The sequence below is a fragment of the Grampus griseus genome (assembly GCF_964374135.1).
Source record: "Grampus griseus genome assembly, chromosome: 1".
Classification (NCBI taxonomy): Eukaryota; Metazoa; Chordata; class Mammalia; order Artiodactyla; family Delphinidae; genus Grampus; species Grampus griseus.
Window position 1 is genome coordinate 100,163,532 of NC_139017.1, and position 25,225 is coordinate 100,188,756.

General features: G+C 42.9%; 1 protein-coding gene and 1 long non-coding RNA gene across 5 annotated transcripts in view; one reads left to right on the forward strand and one right to left on the reverse strand.

Moving 5' to 3' along the window:
• Window positions 1-1,273, reverse strand: part of SLC44A3 (solute carrier family 44 member 3) — a gene marked incomplete at its 5' end in the record, with an annotated part of 78,968 nt that extends 77,695 nt beyond the window's left edge. For 3 of the 4 annotated variants that reach the window (XM_082660945.1, XM_082660943.1, XM_082660942.1), the window contains one exon: window positions 1,131-1,273. In XM_082660945.1, the coding sequence (XP_082517071.1) occupies window positions 1,131-1,273 (143 nt within the window). The remainder of the gene's footprint in view (window positions 1-1,130) is intronic. The other variant, XM_082660944.1, reaches the window with a different exon arrangement.
• A 4,385-nt stretch (window positions 1,274-5,658) lies between these two features.
• LOC309836982 overlaps window positions 5,659-25,225 on the forward strand; it is a 42,137-nt gene continuing 22,570 nt past the window's right edge. Inside the window, exons 1-2 of the long non-coding RNA XR_014298194.1 lie at window positions 5,659-5,684; window positions 14,809-14,870. This is a non-coding gene — a long non-coding RNA (uncharacterized lncRNA). The remainder of the gene's footprint in view (window positions 5,685-14,808; window positions 14,871-25,225) is intronic.

The window sequence follows — 25,225 nt, forward strand, 5'->3', positions numbered from 1 at the left end:
GAATCATAAAATATCTTTTCGTGACTGACTTGTTTCACTTAGCATAATATCCTCAAGATTCATCTATGTTGTTACATGTGTCATAATTGCTTTCCTTTATAAGGCTGAACAGTATCCCAGTATATATATACATACACATTTTGTTCATTTATTCATCTGCTGATGGACACTTGGTTGCTTCTACCTTTTGGCTATTGAGAATAATAAAATATGTACTTTTCATTTCAAAGAGGATGACTGTTTCCCAGCATTGCATTATGAATACAATGTCTAAACAGGAGCACAGGTGCATCTGGGGAGCCCCTTCCTCTCCTGTCTTCTTTGTGAGTGACACCCACAAGTGCAGGGAGAAATGCCCCTCAGGCAGTCCATGTTCAGCAGTGCAAAGCCCCCCTCCTCAAGAGCAAATTCAGGGGTAGAGGAGGCCTGGTCGCAGATTTGTATTTGGTGATTCCAAACTTATACTCAGGACCTATCTAGACCTTTAAGATTTCTTTCCTAGGAGCTGCTTTTGATTATCAAGTCTTGAAATTATCACAAAGCTGTATCCATCTTAGAAAATCATGGCCAGGGATTTCTCTCCCCTCAGGGATTCCCGTCTCTTCTCTCCCCTTTTTGTTTCTGTGTTGGAGTTGGTGGGAGAAAAGTGAGACACCAAAGCTGAGAGTGCCGTAGCTGAGAGTGTAGGCTGGGGAGGGAGTGGGACACAGGTTCCCAGCATTCCCAGGTGGGATTCAGGTATTTCCACACAGAAACAATACTGTGGATGGTGTATAATTAGTAACATGATTCTGATACATTATGGATAATAATAGTGACAACTAACATTTATTAAGCCTTAGCTCATGCAGTGTCTCAGTGGATCCTTAAAACAATCTTGTGAGGTGGGTCTAATAACCAGTTTAAAAAGATGAAAACTCAGCTCAGAGAGGTTAAGTACTCTGCCCAATTTCAATTTAGGGCTGGCTGACTCTAAAACTTGTGTCCTTACTACCACACACGTCTCCCTCTCATGAGTTGGGCGGACAGAGTTTTGAGTGGGAAAACAGTTTCCAGGCTCAAACGACTAATTGATACAAAGTTTTGAAATCTAGCCCCTCTGTAGGTTGGGGACTTACTTGAAAACTTACTTTTTTAGGGTCATGTCCTGCCCCGAAAGAGGGGCCCCTTCTACTGGGGAGTTCTTCTTGCCACACACGTTGCCAAAGCTGTCGTAGCCGAAGAGGAGTCTTCCTGTGGCCCCAGCCGTCACTGAGTAGCCCATGATGAACATCTGGCAAAACCCAAGTAGCCGCCATGAGAGCCTGGCCAAGGGCTGGAAACTGGTCCCCCACATCCTTGGATGTTGATATAAAATGGAACCGGGTGGAAACGAATCTCCCCAGCATCACTGCACTTTCCTCCTTCATCAGTAATACCAGCGAATCAGAGCAGTTAGCGCGCTGCTCCTCTAGTACGTGCTTTACCAGGTTAGGGAGGGAGAACATTCTAAAACACTGAAGCAGATTCCTCTCTATTTTCTCACCAGTTTGTGCTTCTCACCTTCTTCTCCAAGAGTCTGTCATTTTTTTCTTCTTGGCCTAAGTTCACCAGGATAATTCAATTTTTTTCCACTTGAGGTTCTTGTTTTATTAAGGTCATAAGCAAGGCTATGCTGCCTTCCCTGAGGTTCTATCCATCCGTCCAACCCTTACTTCCTTCCACCTCCCTCAACTTTTCTTTTTGTCTTGTATTTAGGGGATTCTAACCCTCTGTCCATAACAAGTGAGAAAATGGTGTTTTGGAGTAAGTCCTTAAAAATACACAAGATAAAGAATCTCAGGAATTCTGCTGGACAAGAACATCACGCGATCTATAGTCACTTTTGTCCAATTCCGGAATGAATGTGGACTATTTAAAATATTCAGCTCAAACGACTGTTCCCTTAATATGCATTGACGGGCCCTCTACTCAGATTGAGTCTGTATCTTCCCATAACATAAGCTTAGTGTTGTAAGTTTCTCAATCTACAATGAGTAGAATACCATTTAATACTTGGAATCTATAGCACTGGTACCATATGTTCCAAAGGTACATTGTCCCAAAGTCAAATATGTTTCAGATACTCTACATTCATTACTAATTTAGGAATCAAAATAACAGTCTTACAGTGCCCAGTGTGTGCTAGAGACTCTGTTGCGGAGGGACATAGAAACAAACACAACCGAGCCCCTGCCCCCAAGGAACTCGGCCTAGAAGACAGGCAGGGCTCAGGGCTTATAAACAGCTGGCTTCCTGGGGAAGGAGGCTCTCTGTCCCTCCTACTCTGCCAGCACCTCCTCAGTCTTGAGGTCAAACTGCAGGACGAGTGGGTCACCCTTGCCGGCGGACAGACCCCTTACTCTTTACTCTGAGGCTGTGGTTCTGCGTGTGACCGTGGGCCCATGTGGCTGACGTGATAGGCTGACCCAGCCCCCGGGTGTTCCCTTCCTGCCCTTCCTTCTGGAGTGTGGTCAGATCCTGATTGGTTTTGGACTTAGAGGGAGGAAAGGAGTCCTGGGCTTTTGCCCGGCTCACCAGAGATCTAATAATGAAGTGATATTTCCCATTTATCAGCATTCTTTATGTTAATGTCCCCCTTGGGAAGCTTGTGGGGAGGAGTAGAAGGTTTTTTTTTGGGGGGGTGGTTTCTGAGGGGAACAGATTTGGGTAATCCTGAGTCCCTGTCATACTACTACTACTTTAAACCATCAAAAGTTTTTTCCAATTTCAAACACACAATTGCAATTCCAAAGAGTAGGCGTGTATAGCAGTTATAGTGGGTTATCAAGGAGGTCACTGTCAACTGTACTGGGGGAGATCTGGAAAAAGGAGTGTTGAAAGATGAGTAAGAAAAGGCAAGGTGGGAGAGGACACTGGAGAGGTAGTAGAGGCAGAGATGGTCCAGGATTTGAGCCGTTCTGTTCTGTGTCTTACGCACATATAAAGAAAGGCTGGCACTCTTTCTGTTTATAATAGACTGTCCCTGCTTGTAATTCTGGCCCCTCACCCCAAATCTCCTTCGTCTAGCCCTAACTCAGGGCAGCACCATCAGTAATCCCATCCCGCATGTGCCTTGTCACTGGTCAGGATGTCACAAGACCGACCAGAAAGCCGAACAGCAGAGAGGCAGAAAAAACACTCCTTGCTATCTTGGCTGTGGTTAAAAAACTGTTGCAAAGATACTAAAAGCTAGTCACCTAAGGAAGAACTATCATTATTCAAATTTAATATAGTAAAGAGAATGTGGGCATTTCAGATTTATTTTGCAAAGGACATATAAATTTAAAGCAGCTTCTAGCTCTGTACCACCTCTCAGATGGTTCTTAATTCTTCAGGCTGTGATGGGCCATCTACAAATCCTCTCCTCAGAAAGCCGTTGGTTGAAGGTTTGGTAGTGCTGCACTAGGTTTGCATTGTAGAGGGGCCAGGGAAGATCATTAACAGCCCAGGTTCAAAGCTGCCAGGTACTGGCAGAACAGCTGCTCCCTGCATTTATATAATAGCAGATCCAGAGAGAAATACCAGCATCTGTGGGCAAGTATAGGTGGAGGTGTTGTAGGCACAGTTTCTCGCAGCTCCTAGAGAAGAGCTCCAAGGGTCATAATAGAAGCAACACAGAACATTCAATTATGCCTTTAAGGACCAACCTTCCATTGTGCCTGTTACCCATCTGCCTGTGAGAAACCAGTCGGTAAGTCAACAACTGAATAAATGCCTTTCTTAATTGGAAAGAAGAACAAATATATTTTAGGGTTTATTCAAATTTGTTTCCTTTCAACAGAGGTAATTATGTGATAGCTACTGTCCAGCTTTATAGATTGATCATTTACCATGCAGCAAATAGCACGGCTCAGTCTGGAATGGATGCTTTCATGAACATACTCTTTGAAGAAGTTGAGTGAGCTTTTTTCTGCTGTTAACTACAACTCTAAAATAAGTACAAAGGCTACAAGATTCAGCTTCCAAGAGACCCTCCCAGGACAAAAATGGCACAGCATGATGAGGTCTACCATCAATCAGACGCACCTGGAAACTACAGTAGGAAGGGGGAATCCCATTACCTACCAAACTAGAGGGTTTATAGCAAAGGCTTGTTTACCTATTAGCTGCTAAACGCAACATATGGAGAGGGCATTACACTCAGCTAAAGTAAGAAGAATGTATTGATATTTCTAGGCTTGCACTGGATTTCCCTTTGTTAGAGGAACATTTTATCAATATGTGGGGGGGCTGAGATGAGATGGTAAAAGAACTTCCCCTCAGTGAGCTGGGATAATAAGAGACCACATATTGGCCTATTAAATAACGATGCCACTGCAAACGGTGGTTCTCATTTCCTAATGGAGTCTCGCATTAGAACGTGACTGACTGACGGCAACAAGCCAGCCTCTCCAATTCACCGAGCCTAGGAGGTTGAGACACCTGACAGGAATTTCGGAGAACTGCTGTTTACCCTGCGGTACTGGCAGATAGATCGCTTCCTGAAGCACAAACTTTAACCTCGTACCACCCGGAGCCTTCTCCCCAGGAAAGGCCCTGGGGACGCTATTTACATTTGGGGCACAGCTATCTCAGGACACACACACATACTCTGGTCTCTTCCCTGCCAGGCGCTCACACTTACCAAACCAGCCCAAAAGAGAAAGAACAGGAACAACCAGGCCTTATCTGTGCATTTCCTATAAATCTGAGGTCGCCACTGTCTTTGCCTGGGGGTTGTCTCCGTGGAAACCTTCCAGAAAAAGAAGGAAGAGTATTGAGGAAAAGAGGATAATCATATAGGTCCCAACCTGGAAAATGAATCGAAACTTACTTGAAGACTGCTCAGGAATCTGAGGAATAACCCATTCCTTTTTTTTTTTTTTTTTTTTAAACGTGGCCGCCTGAAGCTCTCATGGAGCCTTTGAAACACCTGTCCTGTGCAGAGTGGATGTTAAGGTCCCAGTCGCTGAGTCCTTACCTGGAGGTGCGCCTAGAGGCGGCCCCAAGTTGGTGCTGGGCGGCCAGCCTCTCCTGCGCCTCCGTCCCAGGACTGGGGTCCGAGGTCCTCCCCGCCAGGTGCCCCCAGGACGCGGCGGCGCCGGGGGGGGCGGGGCGGTGGGTATTGATCCGAGGGGATCCTGGGAGGCGGAAGCGTCCGGGCGAGCAAGTGCTTGGAGGGGCCCGAGCCTTCCCCCGCGGCCCTTCCCCCCCGGTCCCTCCCCCGGGGCCAGGTGCAGGCCTTACCAGGTGCTCGGTGCGGAGGCACTGCATCCTGCGCTCCGCCCCAGGGTCCGCGCACTGGGAGCCCACGCAGAGCCCACGGCGGGCCGGCCCGGGGCCCGGCAGTCAAGCGGGGGGAAGGGGCGCAGCGCCGCCCCGCGGCCGCCTTCGAGCGCCACGGACTTCGCCCCTGGCGCTGCCCCGAGGGCCCCCCGGCCCCCCGGCCCCCGCGAGCACCCGGGCCGCCCGCCTCAACCTCCGCGCGGTGGGGCGCCCGGGAAGCCCGTGTCGCCCGCTGAAGCGCGAGGCCCCCGCTGGCCCCACCACGACCCTGGGCGCGTCCTCTCTGGGGCGTAATGAGCCGGCGGCCACCGCAGTGAGCAGGAAGCCGAAAGTCTCAACAAACCCTTCCAGAGGGCGGGCCGGGGTGGGGTGCTGAATTACATCTACATAGCTAACAGGTGAGTGCCCTTACCCTGCCCCTGATTCTGTTTTAACTGATTTAAGACATTATTAAACAATCAAAAAGGCAGAAACTACCGTTATCCCCAGTCTACAGATGAGGGAAACTGAGGCACGGACAGCAGCCATGTAACTTGCTTGGGGACACACAGCGAGAAAACCGTAGAGCTAGGAGTTGAACTCCGCCACAACACTCGAGGAGTTTTCGCGGTGGTCCTCTTTCCATCAGGATGGCGGCCAGGGGCTGCTGGCTCTCTCCCATAACGCGTGACCTGGAGAAACTAAAGCAGCTGGAGGAACCACGGGTTCCAGGAAGTAAAACAAGAATAAAAAGCCTGGGGAGTCTGAGGACTGCCGTAATCTGTGAGCATGTGGGCAGTGGGTGGCGGGAGGAGAGGCCAAAGAGTTAGTTGGGATGAAGGAATTTCAGGTTCTGTTCTCACCTCTCTGTCCCAATAATGGGACAATCATTGTCAGGCTGTTTACAATTGAAATGATAGCCACTGCAGAAGCCACTGGTGGAGGAGTCCTTCGGGTAATAGCTGACCGGTGCAAAAGTGCTATCGGGGTGAGACATTAAAACAACTGAAAATGGGCCCCCTACCCCCTTTCACTCTCTACTCCTCCCATCCACACCCCCACGGCTGCTAGGTTACTGTTTCTTTTCAGCACTGCTTCTCCCTGAGGGGAGAAACCTGGCTGAGGAATGATCTGATGTAGTGTCAGAGAGTGGGATGGACAGACGGTGGTTCTCTGGTGCCTGAGACTTAAGTTCTGGGCTCATCACCGCCCTCCCACCCCTAACTCACTGGGCCTTCTGGTTGTATATTTATCAGAGTAGCTGAAACTCCAAGCGAGCATGGATTCACAGGCCAAATAACTAGACCTGTGAGGAGTACAACTACTATAAAACAACCACAATTGAACAATGCATACCATCTGAAACTGATTTGTTAGAACTGATGGACCAAGATTTTTAAATAAGCGTGATAAATCTATTCAAGAAGGTGAGGAATGACAATAGCAATATGAATCAGGAAAAAAAAATCATAAAACTAAAATGAATAGAAACATTAAACATGAAAGGTATGATAACTGGAATGAATATTCATTGATGCTATTTATTAACATGGGATAAATAGTAGAATAGATGCAGCTGAAGAGGAATCAGTGCTTGGAAAGAGTAGTTTCAGCAGCTCTCCAGAAGCAACAGGAAAAGGTTAAAACAAATAAGGCAGCTTATTTTACAATTTTCTAATTAATATCAAGAACAGAACTAGAACAGAAAGGGAATGATATAAAAATGGAGAGGAGGAAATATTTGAAGACACTGTGGAGATAAATTTCAAGGTTGAAAGAAAGACATAAACCTCAGATTGAAAGGGCAGGTCTCAAGCCAAATATCTTTATTGTTTTAGGAATTTCTTAAAAATCCATTCATTGGAGCAATAGACTGACTACCCAACTAATTCTCATCAGAATTACAGCTTCTCCTCAGAACCATAGATCAGTCAACTGGGTGATCCCATGACTGTGCCCTTCAAGGCTCACTTCAAACCTGCCCCTTGCTGTGACCATCAATCCTCAACTGTTGAATGACAAACTTGCCCAATCTAATCAGCCTCCTTGCATTGAAAGACCCATCTTATACCAGACCCTAAAAATCTTATAAATATCCTATTCTTGAAACACATCAAATATATTTATGTTCATGAATTTACAGTAATACCAAATAGAAATAAAGCTGCATTGACTGCCCTTAGAAGGTTCTAGGGGACAAACTTATTATTTCAAAAACTGGTAAATAAAGGGAAAGAATCAAGCACATATTCTGTCTCTTCTACCTGAACCATACATCAGGGTAATCACATAACTGATAAAGGAGGCTTCTCTTTACAGAAGTATTCTGGCTTCTAAGTGCAGAAGGAATGATAGAATTTAGGACCTCACAGTTTTCCAAACATCACAAAACAATGTTTGGAAGGCTGACAATCAGACATCAGCCTCCTCTCAGTGAAGAACACACTGTCACCTGTGAAAGAATTGTGCCAGAAAAGTTCACATGAATCTGACTATCGATTTATAAGAAATATAGGAAATAGAGGAAACAAGTCAAATGACACCACAGGGATGCCATCAGCAAAACCAAGAATGGGAACATCTTCAGACGCACGACCTAGGGTTTTAACATCAACAACAAAAACAACAGTAGCAACAGCAGCAAAAAGATTATAAGAAAAAGGACAGGGAGGGGAAACCTGTAAATTAAAAGAGACTTGGGGGATATTTTAACTAATGACGATGTATGGCCATTGTTTAGATCCAGATTAAACAACTGGGAAAATAAAAGGAAAGAAGACCATTCAGAGGACCGTCTAGGAAATGTGAGTCCCGATTGGATATTTGATAACTTTAAGTAACTTCTATTAAGGAATTTGGGGACCTGATGATGTCATTGGGGTCAAGTTTAAAAAGGAAAGTCCTTATCTCTTAGATTTACATACTGAAACTTTTACAAGATGATACAATATCTGGGATTTGCTTTTAAAAATCCAGGGCAAAGGGCAATGGGTGGAGGTGTGGGGGAAACAAGATGGACCATCAATTGATACTTGCTGAAGTTGGGAGCAGTATACATGGGGGTCCATTAAATTTTTTTTTCTACTTTTATGTGTTACACACACACACACACACACACACACAGAGAGAAAATAACAACACGTGCCACCTCCTAGTCTCCACATAGGAAGCTTCTAACCTGTATGCATGTACCTGTTATTGAACATACTTGCCTTCTCTCCTTTTTTACTCCCTACTCCCTCAACCTGAGCCCATCCGTTCCTCAGGAGCAACACTCCCTGCTGGGCCTTAGGATGGTTGTGTCTAGCTCTTAGCATAGCCAAGGTGCCAGCTCTCATGGTTTCCCTCCCCCTCAGTCTCCTCTCCGACCCCATCTGGGCCCCCAGTGCTTCTGGAGCACTTTGGTCGTAACATTTTCTCCTCTTCTACGTGAATCTCTTCATCCTCTCCCTCACGCTGCCTCTTTTGCCAATCTATCCCTAGGTTTCTCATGATTCTCGCACTTGTCTTTCCTGATATTCTAATCCAATGCTTTGGCACCTTCCTTAACTTCTAGCCAAAGATCCTGGACCCTTGCTCCTGTCCCAGTCCAGCCAGGGATGCAACTAGAACCACTCAAGTTGCCTGCTTTGCTTTCAAGTGTCTGACCATTACCCTTTGGGTCAGGTACTCCAGGTGCAGATTAAGGCTTGAGCTAAGCTTCAGCTGGTATGTCTTATTGATGCTGTGCTTTGGGGCCAGCACCTGGGAAAGGTCTGGTTTCCCAGCCTTCATTCCATGTTTCTCAAGCTTCCTTCCCTTCCTCACCAGCTCCCGTGGCTGAGTTCCCAGCCTGCTTTGAACCATAGCCTGACACCCTATGGTTAAAATACTGTGATGTTGGACTGTGATAAAGCAATTTCCCTTCCAGGAATTACGGCTCACCTTAGAGAGGCAATTAGTAGAGGCTCCAGGGGGGCCAGGACTGTCAACCCAGGCCTGTGGGATCTTTCATCATTCTTGCCTTTCCTGTCAGTTGTGAAGACTCATCCCTCAGATTGGAAGCCAGAAGTAAGTTGGATACAAGGGGTCTTGGGTTTGAACTTTGGTCTTTGTAGTTGGTCCAGGAATGGTTCAAGATGCACTTGATAGATAAGGGGGCTGCAAGAGGCCATTTGGCTATGAGATAGGGAAGGGGGTGGGAGAAGGGAGCCACGAAAGGTATGTGTAAAGGAGTCTCAGCCCTTTGGAGCTGGGTTGAGGTAATTTCAGGATGAAAGAGTTGGAGGCTCAGAAAAGTCTTTCTTTTCTCCTTTAAATCTTTGGACAGAAATCTGGTCTCTGGGACTTTGATTCTTTTTAGCCCATCTCTGTTCAGCAAGGATTGACTAAGCATTTACTTTGTACCAGGACTTGGCCAACCCTAGGGGCACAAACACCAAGCAGGAAGATGTGGCCCTTCAAGGTCACGCTTACTTGAGGGTTGGTGATGAGATATGAGACACGTGATGAGGGTTCTTTGCCCAGCGTGATGTTTCTTGAAACCTTCCTGGGAAAGGCTGCCTGAGTGGAGGGTCAAAGGATGAGTAAGAGATGGCGAGACACAGAAAGGTAGGGAGGGCATTCCAGGCAGGGGACACAGCAGGGATAGAGGCCTGGCTGCATGGAACCACACAGAGAACCCCAAGCAGTGTAGCATGATTGGAGGAGTGTGAAGTGAGGGAAGGAGGGTGTGGTGAGTCTAACGGCAGAGATTGTCAGGTCCGGCCTGCCACAACAAGGAGCTGCTTGTCCTGTGGTTATGTCTTTCCCATTCACCCTCACTTTGTAGGACAGCTTTTAGAGAATGCTGCCCTGCCCTGGTTGTGCTCAGAGGACTTGAAGGAGGGGGGCTTGTGTTCTCCTTGTACCTCAGCAGAGCCGGAAGCAAGAGTGACAACCTTGGGGCTGGGCTTGGTGAGGGCAGCAATAATCAAGTGAGAAAACTCTCATGGGGAAGTGAGACAGTACAGCCTCCAGGCTCCCAATGAAATGTGGTCCTTGGAACACAGCTGTCCTCAAGCCCAAAGGGCTTTCAGTTTGGTAATTTTTTTTTATTACAAAATGTTCTATATATTAAATTACATTGTGTTAATGTATTCCTTTGTATGCATCAAGTGTTGAATAGCATTGTATGTAACATATATATGTTACATATTTCACATGTGCGAGTTCTAAGGCATGTTAACATGAACACTCAGAGTCCACCAGCCAATCTCAGAGCTGGAATATTACCATGATGTTCCTCCTTGAACACACCCCTGCCAAACCTTCAATCTCAGAGGTAAACAATGTTCTGGATTTTGTTTATCAATCTCCTGCTGGAGCCTACTTATCTCACATTATCCTGTTCCTTATAATAATTTAGTTTGCTTTTCAGGGGATGTTATAAAAATGGTGGTATATGGTATAGAGTTATTTGGAACTTTTTCACTCATAATTGGGTTTTTTTTTTTTCATGCTTGGTTTTAAAAGTGAGGCTGGTTCTTCACAGGCTTAATCAATTTAAGCACAGACTTTCTGACTAATGTGGAAGAGCAGGACAATCAGATTCCCGAGTTCTCAAATTCTGTTGAAGATAAAATGCTTGTGCTGTGAGGGGCTGACTGCTGGGTCTCATTTGCTGGCTTTCCTTTGTCCCACCACTTTCACTTAGTCTGATTGTAATGTTGTGTAGTAATCAGATCTCTTACCTCCCAGGTTTCTATATTTGGGCGGTGCAGAGCCATCCTATGAATGACTTTGAGACACTTCCTGCTTCCCCTCACCAAGCGTTTGTACCTGTTTCTAGGACACCACTTGCCAAAGCCTTTTATGTCCATGCAGGTCTTCAGAAACCATTTCCTTCTTTCTGTGTCTTATGATGGTTACTGAGAGTTCTAAGGGCAAAGCCATAGGAAAGCCTTCAGAATGGTTCTTTGATGGGGCTGGAGACTGAGCGGAAGGAAGTTTATGACCTGATTCCTCTTGCCTTGTATTACTTTCCCAGGGCCGTTGCAATTAATTACCACACATTTGGTAGCTTAAAACAACAGAAATTTATTTTCTCCCAGTTCTGGAGCCTAGAAGCCTGAAATCAAGGTGCCAGCAGGACCATACTCACTCCGAAGGCTCTAGAAGGCGAGGAGTCTTCCTTTCAGATTCTAGTGGCTTTAGTGTCCCTTGGCTTGTGGAGATCTCTCCAATCTCTGCCTCTCTTCCCGTGGCCTTCTTTTCTGGGTCGCAATGTGTCTTTTTTCTGTCTTTTGTAAGAACACCCATCATTGGATTCAGGGCCCACCCTAGTCAATTCAGAATGACCTTATCTCCAGATTCTTACCTTAATTATCTTCATTCCAAGTAAAGTCACATTTTGAGGTTCCAGGTAGATGCGTCTTTATTTTGGGGGGAGGGGGTGCCATTATTTACCCACTGCAGACCTGCAGATGCTACTTGAAGGAGATGTCCTGTGGTTGGATACGTTTTGGAAGTATTCTCTACACCCTTCTCAGAGCATCACACTGTGCACCAGTGTATCTGGACCACAATGTGTGTGTGTGTATGTGTCAACAACTATAACACTGCTTTGGGAAGTGCTGTTAGGGACTATACATTTTTGGAGAACATGGCAAACTTAACTTGTGTTGAAATATTCAGGGTCTTAGAATGGATGGAATTATTTTCAAGCACCTGGAAAGCCCTCCTTCCCCATACCTACCTACCTGATCCATGCTCCCTCACATTTCTTAGACAAGAACGCCTTTTAGCTTACACTGAAGGAAAACTTCAAATACAAATGGCCCTGGAGAGGGCATTTGAGCAACATCTCCTTACTAATGCGAATGACTAACATCAGAGCCTTTCTTATCCAAGGTCTTGGTAGAGGGAGGAAGAGACCCGGACCTCGAAGCCACCAGGGCTTCTGAAGTCCCAGGGGTGGCAGGACAGGAGCCCAGAAGTCAAACTTCAGCTTCCTTCCTTTTAACCCGTTCAGGGCCAGTGCTTCTTATGCACAGTGCAATACATTTTACGGCTAGAAGTCCTCATCTGTTTAACCTGAAATATAAGACTACCTTTGCATTCTGACACCAATGCCCGATTCATTAAGATCCTGTCTATTTTTGCTTTTTGCCAAATATCTGATATAAATATCAGAATTTTTAATCGATACAAGCATACACTTCTAGAAGGCAGATTGAATTTTGTTTTATAAAATTGTACTGTATATGATTACCTGTGACACTTCTGTCTTCTCATTCAACAGGTAACCTGTCCCTTTGCATTAAACGGGCCACGTTGTGTTGTTGGTTGGAAAAATCCACCAACACAAATGTGCTCTGATTTTTAAGTTCTTACGTGCAACTCTTCTGAGAGAGACATTTGCCTATTTCTTCTGAATTTTATCAATCTAAAAATCTTATCTTTTTCTCTTCTAGGCTGGGGAAAGAGGAACAGGAAAGGAGAGAGAGAAGGGAGTGGGAGAGTGGTGGTGTGAGGGGAGAAGCAGCGGATGGAGAATGTGGAAGCTCTGTTACCAGCTGTAGGTTTTAGGCAAGTGCTCTTTCCCTCTGGGCCTCTTCGTAAAATGAGAGAGGAGGGCCACGTTCTGTCTCCTTCCAGCTCTGAAATTCTGTGATTTAAAATTACATGGTACAGGTATGGAAAGTAAGAACCCAAAGTAAGTAGAAGGAAGCAAATGACAAAGATGAGCAGAAATAAGTGAAGTAGAAATGAAAATATCATAGAGATGGTCAATAAAAACAAAAACTTATTCTTTTTTTAATAGATGAAGAAATTTTATTTTATTTTTATTTTTTAAAATACTTATTTAATTAATTTATTTATTTTGGCTGTACCAGGTCTTCATTGTAGCATACAGGATCTTTTAATTGCGACATGTGTGCTTCTTAATTGTGGCATGTGGACTTCTTAGTTACAGCACACGGACTTTTAGTTGCGGCAAGCGAACTCTTAGTTGTGGCATGCAAACTCTTAGTTGTGGCATGTGGTATCTAGTTCCCTGACCAGGGATTGAACACGGGCCCCCCCCTGCATTGGGAGTGTGGAGTCTTACCCACTGGACCACCAGGGAAGTCCCCAAAGCTTATTCTTTGAAAGACTGAAAAAAGAAAAAAAGGCAAGTCTATGTCAGACAGATCATAACTACAATAGTTTGGAGATAAAATATACAAAATACCCGGTGCGTAATAAGAGATAGATACTAATGACACGATGATTGGTGATGTGACACCTCCCTATGTTGCTATCCTTTTTTCTTCCATAGTCTTTAGTTTTCCTCCTTTAAAAATTTATATTTATTCTTAATTTCACTTTTATTCCATAGCCACATATCATATCTGATACTGGCACTCACTCTGTTAGAAACTTGGGGTAATAAAGAGATTATAACCTCAAAGCCCTGGTATTGAGGGCCGATGCCGTTTCTACTTTCTTACAACAGGTGGCACTGTAAGCCAATGGCTGCGTAGTCAAACAAGCCATAAGTTGTAGCATGTTTTTTTCCCCACTAATTCTAAGATCTCTTCCCCATCTTCCTTCCTTACTTCCTCCCTCCCTCCCTCCCTCCCTTCCTTTCACATTTCCAAAATTGTCATGCATCTTTCACTCAACATATGGATACTGTAGAGTTTTATGCCCCCTGAAAGCTGTTATCAAAACGATGTTAAATCTCATTAAATCTTAATATTGTCTTAGAATGGAAGACATTCAATATGTTATGAACTTATGAATCTGAAATGAATTGATTACCTGTAGAGAATGTTCAAAATCACTGGACACAAGTGAATTGAAAGTGGTGCATTATTTAGTTATCTAGGAATCACTTTTGCTTTGGGGTTAGACAGACTCAGTAGTTTGAAATGCAGCTTGGACACTGACTTGCTGTGTGATCTTGGACAAATTTCTTACCCTCTATAAGCCTGTTTCCTCTCTTTAAAATGGAGATAACAATGGCTAATTTGGAAAATTGTTATTCTATGCCTGCCGTATATCTTGGCTCAAGACAGTTTCCATAACCTCTAGCTAGGGTTGTGTAATTTTAAAAGCTGAGGTTAACAATGAAATGTGAAACAGACCTCTGTTGATTTATCATTATAACAGATAGGGAGAGTGCACCTGTGCTATTCCATGAATTAGCTAATTGACTTGGGGACTGTGGATATCGGGCCCTTGTTTGGCACTCAACCCAGATGGCATTTTTTATCATCTCCAATGGTTCCCAGAACAGAATCTCCTGGGATGTTTGTTAAACAAGTGGTGGGTTCCTGGGCCCACCCAGACCTACTAAATTAAAAATCTCTGGAGGTGGGTCACAGAATGTGTCTTTAAAATGAGTTCTCCATATTGTTTGTGGGGAATAAAAATGTGATAACTCTGACCTAGAGTATGATTTCCTACGGACTAGTGTTGGGATCGTATTAACTTAATTTCTGTAGTACTTGAATGATATGTGATTTTAATTTGTTTATTGGCATCGGAAAAACAAAACTAAAGGACAGCTCTGGTTCTTTCTGTTCTGTTTCCCAGCATGTCACTCATCTTTCACAAGTCAATTGCAGCTGAATGGGTCTTGAACTTGCAACTAGAAGGTAAATAAATTCTGGAGATTTAATGCACAGCAGAGTGATTATAGCCAACAATAATGTGTTATATATTTCAAAGTTGCTAAGGGACTAGATCTTAAATGTTCTTATCACCAAAAAAATAATTTTATGACTCGATAGAGGTGTTGGCTAACGTAATCATACTGTAATATATAAATGTATCAGTCAGCATGTTGTACACCTTAACTTACACTGTGTTATACGTCAATTAGTTCTCAATAAAAACCTACAACCTATGTTAAAAAAACGAATGGGTCTGCCATGACAGTGATAAGGTGTCATCTCTATTGTGTGAAATAGTCAGAAAAGGATAATTCTAGATTGGTGAGTGACAGTTCTAGATAACTGAAGTTGAACCTTTTTTTTCTTTTGCTGTACGCGGGCCTCTCACTGCCGCGGCCTCTCCCGTTGCGGAGCACAGGCTCCGGACGCGCAGGCTCAGCGGCCATGGCTCACGGGCCTAGCCGCTCCGCGGCATGTGGGATCTTCCCGGACCGGGGCACGAACCCGTGTCCCCTGGCATCGGCAGGCGGACTCTCAACCACTGCGCCACCAGGGAAGCCCCTAGATAACTGAAGTTTAACCTTTTTAAATGTCTACACTATTTTAACATTTTTGATGGAAATTATTTATTCGACAAATACTTGTTGATGGCTTCCTAGGTCCCAGGCTCAGGTTCTCTTGTCAGTACGCGGAACACAAGGAATAGAGCACACGGTGTGTGGAGCTGGGAGACCCAGCTGGACCAGCTCTCCACACACAGCAAGGTTCCCGAGAAGAGGGCCATCAGTCCCCTCAGTCAGGACCTGTCTGGACAGGCGTTCTTCCCGCTGCCCTTCACACAGTTGTCATCAGACTTTCAAGTCTCCCATGACTTTTATGATGCCCCTCAAAATATCGAGTTGCCTGTTTCTTCCTCCTCAAACGTTCCTTCTTTCCTTCCTTCCTTCTTTCTTTCTTTCCTTCCTTCCTTTCCTCCCTCCCTCCCCCTCCCTTCCTTTCCTTTTTTCTTCCTTCCTTCCTTTCTTCCTTTCTTTCTTTCTTTCTTTCTTTCTTTCTTTCTTTCTTTCTTTCTTTCTTTCTTTCTTTTTCTTTCTTTCTTTCTTTCTTTCTTTCTTTCTTTCTTTCTTTCTTTCTTTCTTTCTTTCTTTCTTTCTCTCTCTCTCTCCTTCCTTCCTTCCTTCCTTCCTCCCTTCCTTCCTCCCTTCCTTCCTTCCTTCCTTCCTACCTTTCATTGTGCTGGGTCTTAGTTGTGGCAGGTGGGCTCCTTATTTGTGGCATGCGAACTCTTAGTTGTGGCATGCATTCAAATGTTTTCATTGAAGGCAACTTAAGGTGCCAAAACCCATGAATATACAGCTATCTATATATCTACAAATGTGTATACACACATACATACATATGTATGTGTATTTGGGTGGAAGGTCCAGCACACTCTCGCTTCTGCACACTTGATCTACTTCTTGATCTACTTCTTTAGGTCAAAGTGGATTTCTAGGATACAAGTAACATGACAGGAGACAAGGTCATAGTGAAGTGAGCCACACACAGTGTTGGATGTCAGCGTGGGATGAGGCAGCAGAGGGCTCCTGGCTGAGAGCATTTGCAGATGCAAGTCAAGACTCACTGCCAGTGAGCACAGCTGTCATTGTCACAGAGCTTAGGACAGCGCTCAGAGCGTGGGAGAATATAGATTGCCATCTGCTGTATGGGTTGACATCTCTATTTACTTTGATAGCTTACTATTTCAGAGACAAATGGCATTATAATGAAACAGTAGTATGGCTGCTTCAAATGGGGGCATGTGTGTCTCAACTTTCTTAATGACAGAGGGCCATTATTAGGAACATAAATATTGTACTGTGAGATCATCTTGGGACTTATTGTGAGTAATTTGTGTGGCTGGTGGTGGGCAGGTGCATTTGCCCCCTGCTGAGTGGCTCAGCCCTCTCGGTGCTGTGACCGTCTCTGCGTCCCAGGGTCTTCTTGTCACTGTGTGAGCCTCTTGCCCCTCCTGGCACCTTTCTGCTCTCTGATGCCCTCTTCCATCTTCTCTCTTCTCTTTCCTTTCCTCTCTCATTCTGAATTTTATTATCTTAGATGCTTTGTTTTTAGAGCCTTTTCTAACCAATGAGAACGTGTCCTGCATTGCTAACTAAGACCGTTAAATAAATTTGTCCTTGCCCCAAACCAAAGCATTTTGCTGTATGTTTTTGAATAGCATACAAAGACTATTGAATCAGGCCTCACATATATGTAGCCTCCAGATGCCAGTTTTACAGTGCATTTTATTACACTAGCTTTCGTCTGCTTATCTCTAGTTCTTAGATTTTTAACAGGCTCTTGTTCTTGTGTTCAAGGCTTTTCTGGGTGCTTCTGGGTCAGTGGTTGTTCTGGACAGTTAAGGGTGCCAAAGGCCAGAGTGCAGGTCGTGACTCTATTGACCAGTAAAGCAGTTCAGACAAAGTGTTTCTCAGATTGAAATCAATGGGCTTCAGGGAGGCTGTAAGAGCACTCCAGTAGGTGTCAGGCTCTCACACTGTTCTAGGTTTTTTTTTTTTTTTTTTACTATCAAAATGCAAAAGTGACCTGGATAAGCACATATGGGGCCCATCTCCCAAATGCGTGTGGTCACTACCTGGCACCCCACAGCCAGCCCCCTGGGGTGCGGCCAGGACAAGGGTGAGGAGAGTGAAGAACCCAGGGGCTCTAGGAGCTCGTGCCTCCTGAAATTTTGCACCACGGGCACTGCACCTGCCTCACTCTTGTCCTGTTTGTCTCTGTGAACTTCCAAATGTCTTCACTCCAAATACTCGGAATTCCACCCTGAGGATGGAGCCAAATAACTTTAAAAAGAATATATGCCTCTCGTGTTCTAAGTGGTTATTAACCAGATAAAACGAACAGCTTAGAAAACGCTACCCTTCTAGTTACAGCTTGGGCCTCTTAGGGAGCACTTTGTTAGCTTATTGTTTAAGTAAATGAGAACTGATCCAGGATTTCTCATCTGCAGTAAATAAAAGTCCTATTGTGTTATATTTGGATGTACGCAAGGAAACAGGAGGATACAGAGTGAAACTGAAGTGGGCCAGAAGAAAGGGGACCAAACGTGACAAACAAGAAATAAAAGCACCGGTTTTACTAAGCAATGCAAAGGAGGCTGGAAGAAAGAGAAGGCCCCCGCATGTTGAGAAAAGGAACCATTGTGAAAGTGAGACTGTTTTCAAAATTAATTCAGAGGCTTGATGCAATTTCAAACTGAATCCAATAGGATTATTTGTGAGGGAGAAGTCTTGGCAAATTTAAAGTCTCAAAATTTATCTAAATGTATATTCAGACAAGATCACATCAAATTCTAAAGAAAAGGAGGAGGATGAGACTGCACCGTTAAGGGAGCGCTGGTGTCATCAGAGAGTAGCACAAAAATAGTAATGGGATGGAAGGATACAGTTCTTGGAGCAGAATCGATGGCCTAACGATGGTACATGTTATATGTACGTGAATTCAACATGTATTACAAAGAGAAAGACTAAATAAATAATAATAAATAAAATTAATCCTTGTTGGAACAAGGCTGCACATAAATAAATATATGAAATAAACAAATAAATAATAGTCATAAATAAAGAGAAGGAATCAGTATAAGTTCTCATCTCACACTATGGCCCCAAATACATTCTTCTTCTTTTTTTTTTTTTTTGCGGTACGCGGGCCTCTCACTGTTGTGGCGTCTCCCGTTGCGGAGCACAGGCTCCGGACGCGCAGGCTCAGCGGCCATGGCTCACGGGCCTAGCCGCTCCACAGCATGTGGGATCTTCCCAGACCGGGTCACGAACCTGTGTCCCCTGCATCGGCAGGCGGCCTCTCAACCACTGCGCCACCAGGGAAGCCCCCCAAATACATTCTTGATGAATTCGAGTTAAACAGATAGTACATCACAGAACGACTTCATGGATGTAAGTTTTAACATTTGTCAAACTTCTAGAAGATGAAAGACTGAGTTTCCAAGTGGTAGAAAGAAAATCATAATGGAAAATACTTGAGTACAGAACATAAAGTAAAATTTCTGAATTCAGGACTTCCCTGGTGGTGCAGTGGTTAAGAATCCACCTGCCATTGCAGGGGACACGGGCTCTCTCCCTGGTCTGGGAAGATCCCACATGCCGCTGAGCAACTAAGCCTGTGCGCCACAACTACTGAGCCTGAGCTCTAGAGCCCGTGAGCCACACTATTGAGCCGGCGTGACACAACTACTAAAGCCCTCATGGCTGGAACCCGTGCTTCTTAACAAGAGAAGCCACCGCAATGAGAAGCCTGCGCACCGCAATGAAGAGTAGCCCCCGCTCGCCGCAACTAGAGAAAGCCTGTGCACAGCAACAAAGACCCAACTCAGCCATAAATAAATAAATAAATATTGACTAACATTGTAAAACAAAACTTCTGAATTCAAAATTAAATAAGAGATTGTCATATTTGCTGCAAAGAGTTTCTAGTTTCTAAAGACCTTGGTATACTTATTCTAAGGTATGATCATAAAGACTACAGAGAAAAATGGGCAAATGAAATAATTGGCCAGTTCACAGCAGAAGACACACAAGCACAGGTATAAACACACATATGGAAAAATGACAACTCCTGATATTAAAATGAAACTGCAGGTATAGAACATTCATTGATGTAAACATTTTAAATACATGCATTTAAAAATAAAATGATCCGTTGCTGGAGAAAGGGTGATATAACAGGTATGCTCACACTTAGAAGAAATTGGTTTGTGTTTACCTTTTTTTTTTTAACATCTTTATTGGAGTATAATTGCTTTACAATGGTGTGTTCGTTTCTGCTTTTTAACAAAGTGAATCAGTTATACATATACATATATCCCCATATCTCTTCCCTCTTGCGTCTCCCTCCCTCCCACCCTCCCTATCCCACTCCTCTAGGTGGTCACAAAGCACCGAGCTGATCTCCCTGTGCTATGCAGCTGCTTCCCACTAGCTATCTATTTTACATTTGGTAGTGTATATATGTCCACGCCACTCGCTCACTTTCTCGCAGCTTCCCCTTCCCCCTCCCCGTATCCTCAAGTCCATTCTCTGGTAGGTCTGCATCTTTATTCCCTCTTGCCCCTAGGTTCTTCATGACCATTTTTGTTTGTTTGTTTGTTTGTTTTTAAGATTCCATATATATGTGTTAGCATACAGTATTTGTTTTTCTCTTTCTGACTTACTTCACTCTGTATGACAGTCTCTAGGTCCATCCACCTCACTACAAATAACTCAATTTCATTTTTTATGGCTGAGTAATATTCCATTGTATATATGTGCCACATCTTTTTTATCCATTCATTTGTTGATGGACACTTAAGTTGCTTCCATGTCCTGGCTATTGTAAATAGAGCTGCAATGAACATTGTGGTCCATGACACTTTTTTGAATTATGCTTTTCTCAGGGTATATGCCCAGTAGTGGGATTGCTGGGTCGTATGGTAGTTCTATTTAGTTTTTTAAGGAACCTCCATACTGTTTTTTAAGGAACCTCCATACTGTTCTCCATAGTGGCTGTACCAATTTACATTCCCACCGACAGTGCAAGAGGGTTCCCTTTTCTCTGCACCCTCTCCAGCATTTATCGTTTGTAGATTTTTTGATGATGGCCTTTCTGACCGATGTGAGATGCTATCTCACTGTAGTTTTGATTTGCATTTCTCTAATGATTAATGATGTTGAGCATTCTTTCATGTGTTTGTTGGTAGTCTGTATATCTTCTTTGCAGAAATGTCTATTTAGGTCTTCTGCCCATTTTTGGATTGGGTTGTTTGTTTTTTTGATATTGAGCTGCATGAGCTGCTTGTATATTTTGGAGATTAATCCTTTGTCAGTTGCTTGATTTGAAAATATTTTCTCCCATTCTGAGCGTTGTCTTTTCACCCTGTTTATGGTTTCCTTTGCTGTGCAAAAGCTTTGAAGTTTCATTAGGTCCCATGTGTTTATTTTTGTTTTTATTTCCATTTCTCTAGGAGGTGGGTCAAAAAGGATCTTGCTGCGATTTATATCATAGAGTGTTCTGCCTTTGTTTTCCTCTAAGGGTTTTATAGTGTTTGGCCTTACATTTAGGTCTTTAATCCATTTTGAGTTTATTTTTGTGTAATTAGGGAGTGTTCTAATTTCATTCTTTTACATGTAGCTGTCCAGTTTTCCCAGCACCACTTATTGAAGAGGCCGTCTTTTCTCCAATGTAAATTCGTAGCTCCTTTATTAAAGATAAGGTGACTATATGTGCGTGGGTTTATCTCTGGCCTTTCTATCCTGTTCCATTGATCTGTCTTTCTGTTTTTGTGCCAGTACCATAGTGTCTTGCTTACTGTAGCTTTGTAGTATAATCTGAAGTCAGGGAGCCTGATTCCTCCAGCTTCGTTTTTCTTTCTCAAGATTGCTTTGGCTATTCGGGGTCTTTGCGTTTCCATACAAATTGTGAAATTTTTTGTTCTAGTTCTGTGAAAAATGCCAGTGGTAGTTTGATAGGGATTGCATTGAATCTGTAGATTGCTTTGGAGAGTATAGTCATTTTCACAGTGTTGATTCTTCCAATCCAAGAACATGGTATATCTCTCCATCTGTTTGTATCATCTTTAATTTCTTTCATCAGTTTCTTATAGTTTTCTGCATACAGGTCTTTTGTCTCCTTAGGTAGGTTTATTCCTAGATATTTTATTCTTTTTGTTGCGATGGTAAATGGGAGTGTTTTCTGAATTTCAGTTTCAGATTTTTCATCCTTAGTGTATAGGAATGCAAGAGATTTCTGTGCATTAATTTTGTATCCTGCTACTTCACCAAATTCATTGATTAGCTCTAGTAGTTTTCTGGTAGCATCTTTAGGGTACTCTATGTATAGTATCATGTCATTTGCAAACAGTGACAGCTTTACTTCTTCTTTTCCGATTTGGATTCATTTTATTTCTTGTTCTTCTCTGATTGCTGTGGCTAAAACTTCAAAAACTATGTTGAACAATAGTGGTGAGAGTGGGCAACCTTGTCTTGTTCCTGATCTTAGTGGAAATTGTTTCAGTTTTTCACCATCGAGGACAATGTTGGCTGTGGGTTGGTCATATATGGCCTTTATGATGTTGAGGTAAGTTCCCTCTATGCCTACTTTTTGGAGGGTTTTTATCATAAATGGGTGTTGAATTTTGGCAAAAGCTTTCTCTGCATCTACTGAGATGATCATATGGTTTTCTTCTCCTTCAATTTGTAATATGGTGTATCACATAGATTGATTTGCGTATACTGAAGAATCCTTGCATTGCTGGGATAAACCTCACTTGATCATGGTGTATGATCCTTTTAATGTGCTGTTGGATTCTGTTTGCTAGTATTTTGTTGAGGATTTTTGAATCTGTGTTCATCAGTGATATTGGCCTGTAGTTTTCTTTCTTTGTGACATTCTTGTCTGGTTTTGGTATCAGTGTGATGGTGGCCTCGTAGAATGAGTTTGGGAGTGTTCCTCCCGCTGCTATATTTTGGAAGAGTTTGAGAAGGATAGGTGTTAGCTCTTCTCTAAATGTTTAATAGAATTCACCTGTGAAGCCATTTGGTCCTGGGCTTTTGTTTGTTGGAAGATTTTTAATCACAGTTTCAATTTCAGTGCTTGTGATTGGTCTGTTCATATTTTCTATTTCTTCCTGGTTCAGTCTTGGAAGGTTGTGCATTTCTAAGAATTTGTCTATTTCTTCCAGGTTGTCCATTTTATTGGCATAGAGTTGCTTGTAGTAATCGCTCATGATCCTTTGTATGTCTGCAGTGTCAGTTGTTACTTTTCCTTTTTGATTTCTAATTCTATTGATTTGAGTCTTCTCCCTTTTTTTCTTTATGAGTCTGGTTAATGGTTTATCAATTTTGTTTATCTTCTCAAAGAACCAGATTTTAGTTTTACTGATCTTTTCTATCGTTTCCTTCATTTCTTTTTCATTTATTTCTGATCTGATCTTTAGATTTCTTTCCTTCTGCTAACTTTGGGGTTTTTTTGTTCTTCTTTCTCTAATTGCTTTCGGTGTAAGGTTAGGTTGTTTATTTGAGATGTTTCTTGTTTCTTAAGGTAGGAATATATCGCTATATACTTCCCTCTTAGAACTGCTTTTGCTGCTCCCATAGGTTTTGGGTCATCGTGTTTTCACTGTCATTTGTTTCTAGGTATTTTTTGATTTCCTCTTTGATTTCTTCATTGATCTCTTGGTTATTAAGTAGTGTACTGTTTAGCCTCCGTGTGTTTGTATATTTTACAGAATTTTTTTTCCTGTAATTGATATCTAGTCTCATAGTGTTGTGGTTGGAAAAGGCATTTGATATGATTTCAATTTTCTTAAATTTACCAAGGCTTGATTTGTGACCCAAGATATGATCTATCCTGGAGAATGTTCCATGAACACTTGAGAAGAAAGTGTATTCTGTTGTTTTTGGATGGAATGTCCTATAAATATCAATTTAGTCCATCTTGTTTAATGTATCATTTAAAGCTTGTGTTTCCTTATTTATTTCATTTTGGATGATCTGTCCATTGGTGAAAGTGGGGTGTTAAAGTCCCCTACTATGATTGTGTTACTGTCGATTTCCTCTTTTATGGCTGTTAGTATTTGCCTTATTATGTATTGAGGTGCTCCTATATTGGGTGCATAAATGTTTACAATTGTTATATCTTCGTCTTGGATTGATCCCTTGATCATTATGTAGTGTCCTTTGTCTCTTGTAATAGTCTTTGTTTTAAACTTTATTTTGTCTGATATGAGAATTGCTACTCCAGCTTTCTTTTGATTTCCATTTGCATGGAATATCTTTTTCCATCCCCTCACTTTCAGTCTGTATGTGTCCTTAGGTCTGAAGTGGGTCTCTTGTAGACAGCATATATACGGGTCTTGTTTTTGTATCCATTCAGCCAGTCTATGTCTTTCGGTTGGAGCATTTAATCCATTTACATTTAAGGTAATTATCGATATGTATGTTCCTATTACCATTTTCTTAATTGTTTTGGGTTTGTTATTGTAGGTCTTTTCCTTCTCTTGTGTTTCCTGCCTGGAGAAGTTCCTTTAGGAATTTCGTTGTTCCTTGCTGTACAGCTGGTTTGGTGGTGCTGAATTCTCTTAGCTTTTGCTTGTCTGTAAAGGTTTCAATTTCTCTGTCAAATCTGAATGAGATCCTTGCTGGGTAGAGTGATCTTGGTTTTAGGCTTTCCCCCTTCATCACTTTAAATATGTCCTGGCGCTCCCTTCTGGCTTTCAGAGTTTCTGCTGAAAGATCAGCTGTTAACCTTATGGGGATTCCCTTGTGTATTATTTGTTGTTTTTCCCTTGCTGCTTTTAATATTTGTTCTGTGTATTTAATTTTTGATAGTTTGATTAATATGTGTCTTGGCGTGTTTCTCCTTGGATTTATCCTGTATGGGACTCTCTGTGCTTCCTGGACTTGATTAACTATTTCCTTTCCCATATTAGGGAAGGTTTCAAGTATAATCTCTTCAAATATTTTCTCAGTCCCTTTCTTTTTCTCTTCTTCTTCTGGGACCCCTATAATTCGAATGTTGGTGTGTTTAATGTTGTTCCAGGGGTCTCTGAGAGTGTCCTCAATTCTTTTCATTCTTTTTTCTTTATTCTGCTCTGCAGTAGTTATTTCCACTATTTTATCTTCCAAGTCACTTATCCGTTCTTCTGCCTCAGTTATTCTGCTATTGATCCCTTCTAGAGAATTTTTAATTTCATTTATTGTGTTGTTCATCACTGTTTGTTTGCTCTTTTGTTCTTCTAGGTCCTTGTTAAACGTTTCTTTTATTTTCTCCATTCTATTTCCAAGATTTTGGATCATCTTTACTATCATTATTCTGAACTCTTTTCAGGTAGACTGCCTATTTCCTCTTCATTTGTTAGGTCGGGTGGGTTTTTACCTTGCTCCTTCATCTGCTGTGTGTTTCTCTGTCTTCTCATTTTGCTTAACTTACTGTGTTTAGGGTCTCCTTTTCGCAGGCTGCAGGTTCGTAGTTCCCACTGATTTTGGTGTCTGCCCCCAGTGGCTAAGGTTGGTTCAGTGGGTTGTGTAGGCTTCCTGGTGGAGGGGACTAGTGCCTGTGTTCTGGTGGATGAGGCTGGATCTTGTCTTTCTGGTGGGCAGGTCCACGTCTGGTGGTGTGTTTTGGCGTGTCTGTGGCCTTATTATGATTTTAGGCAGCCTCTGTGCTAATGGGCGGTGTTGTGTTCCTGTCTTGCCAGTTGTTTGGCATAGGATGTCCAGCACTGTAGCTTGCTGGTCGTTGAGTGAAGCTGGGTCTTGGCGTTGAGATGGAGATCTCTGGGAGAT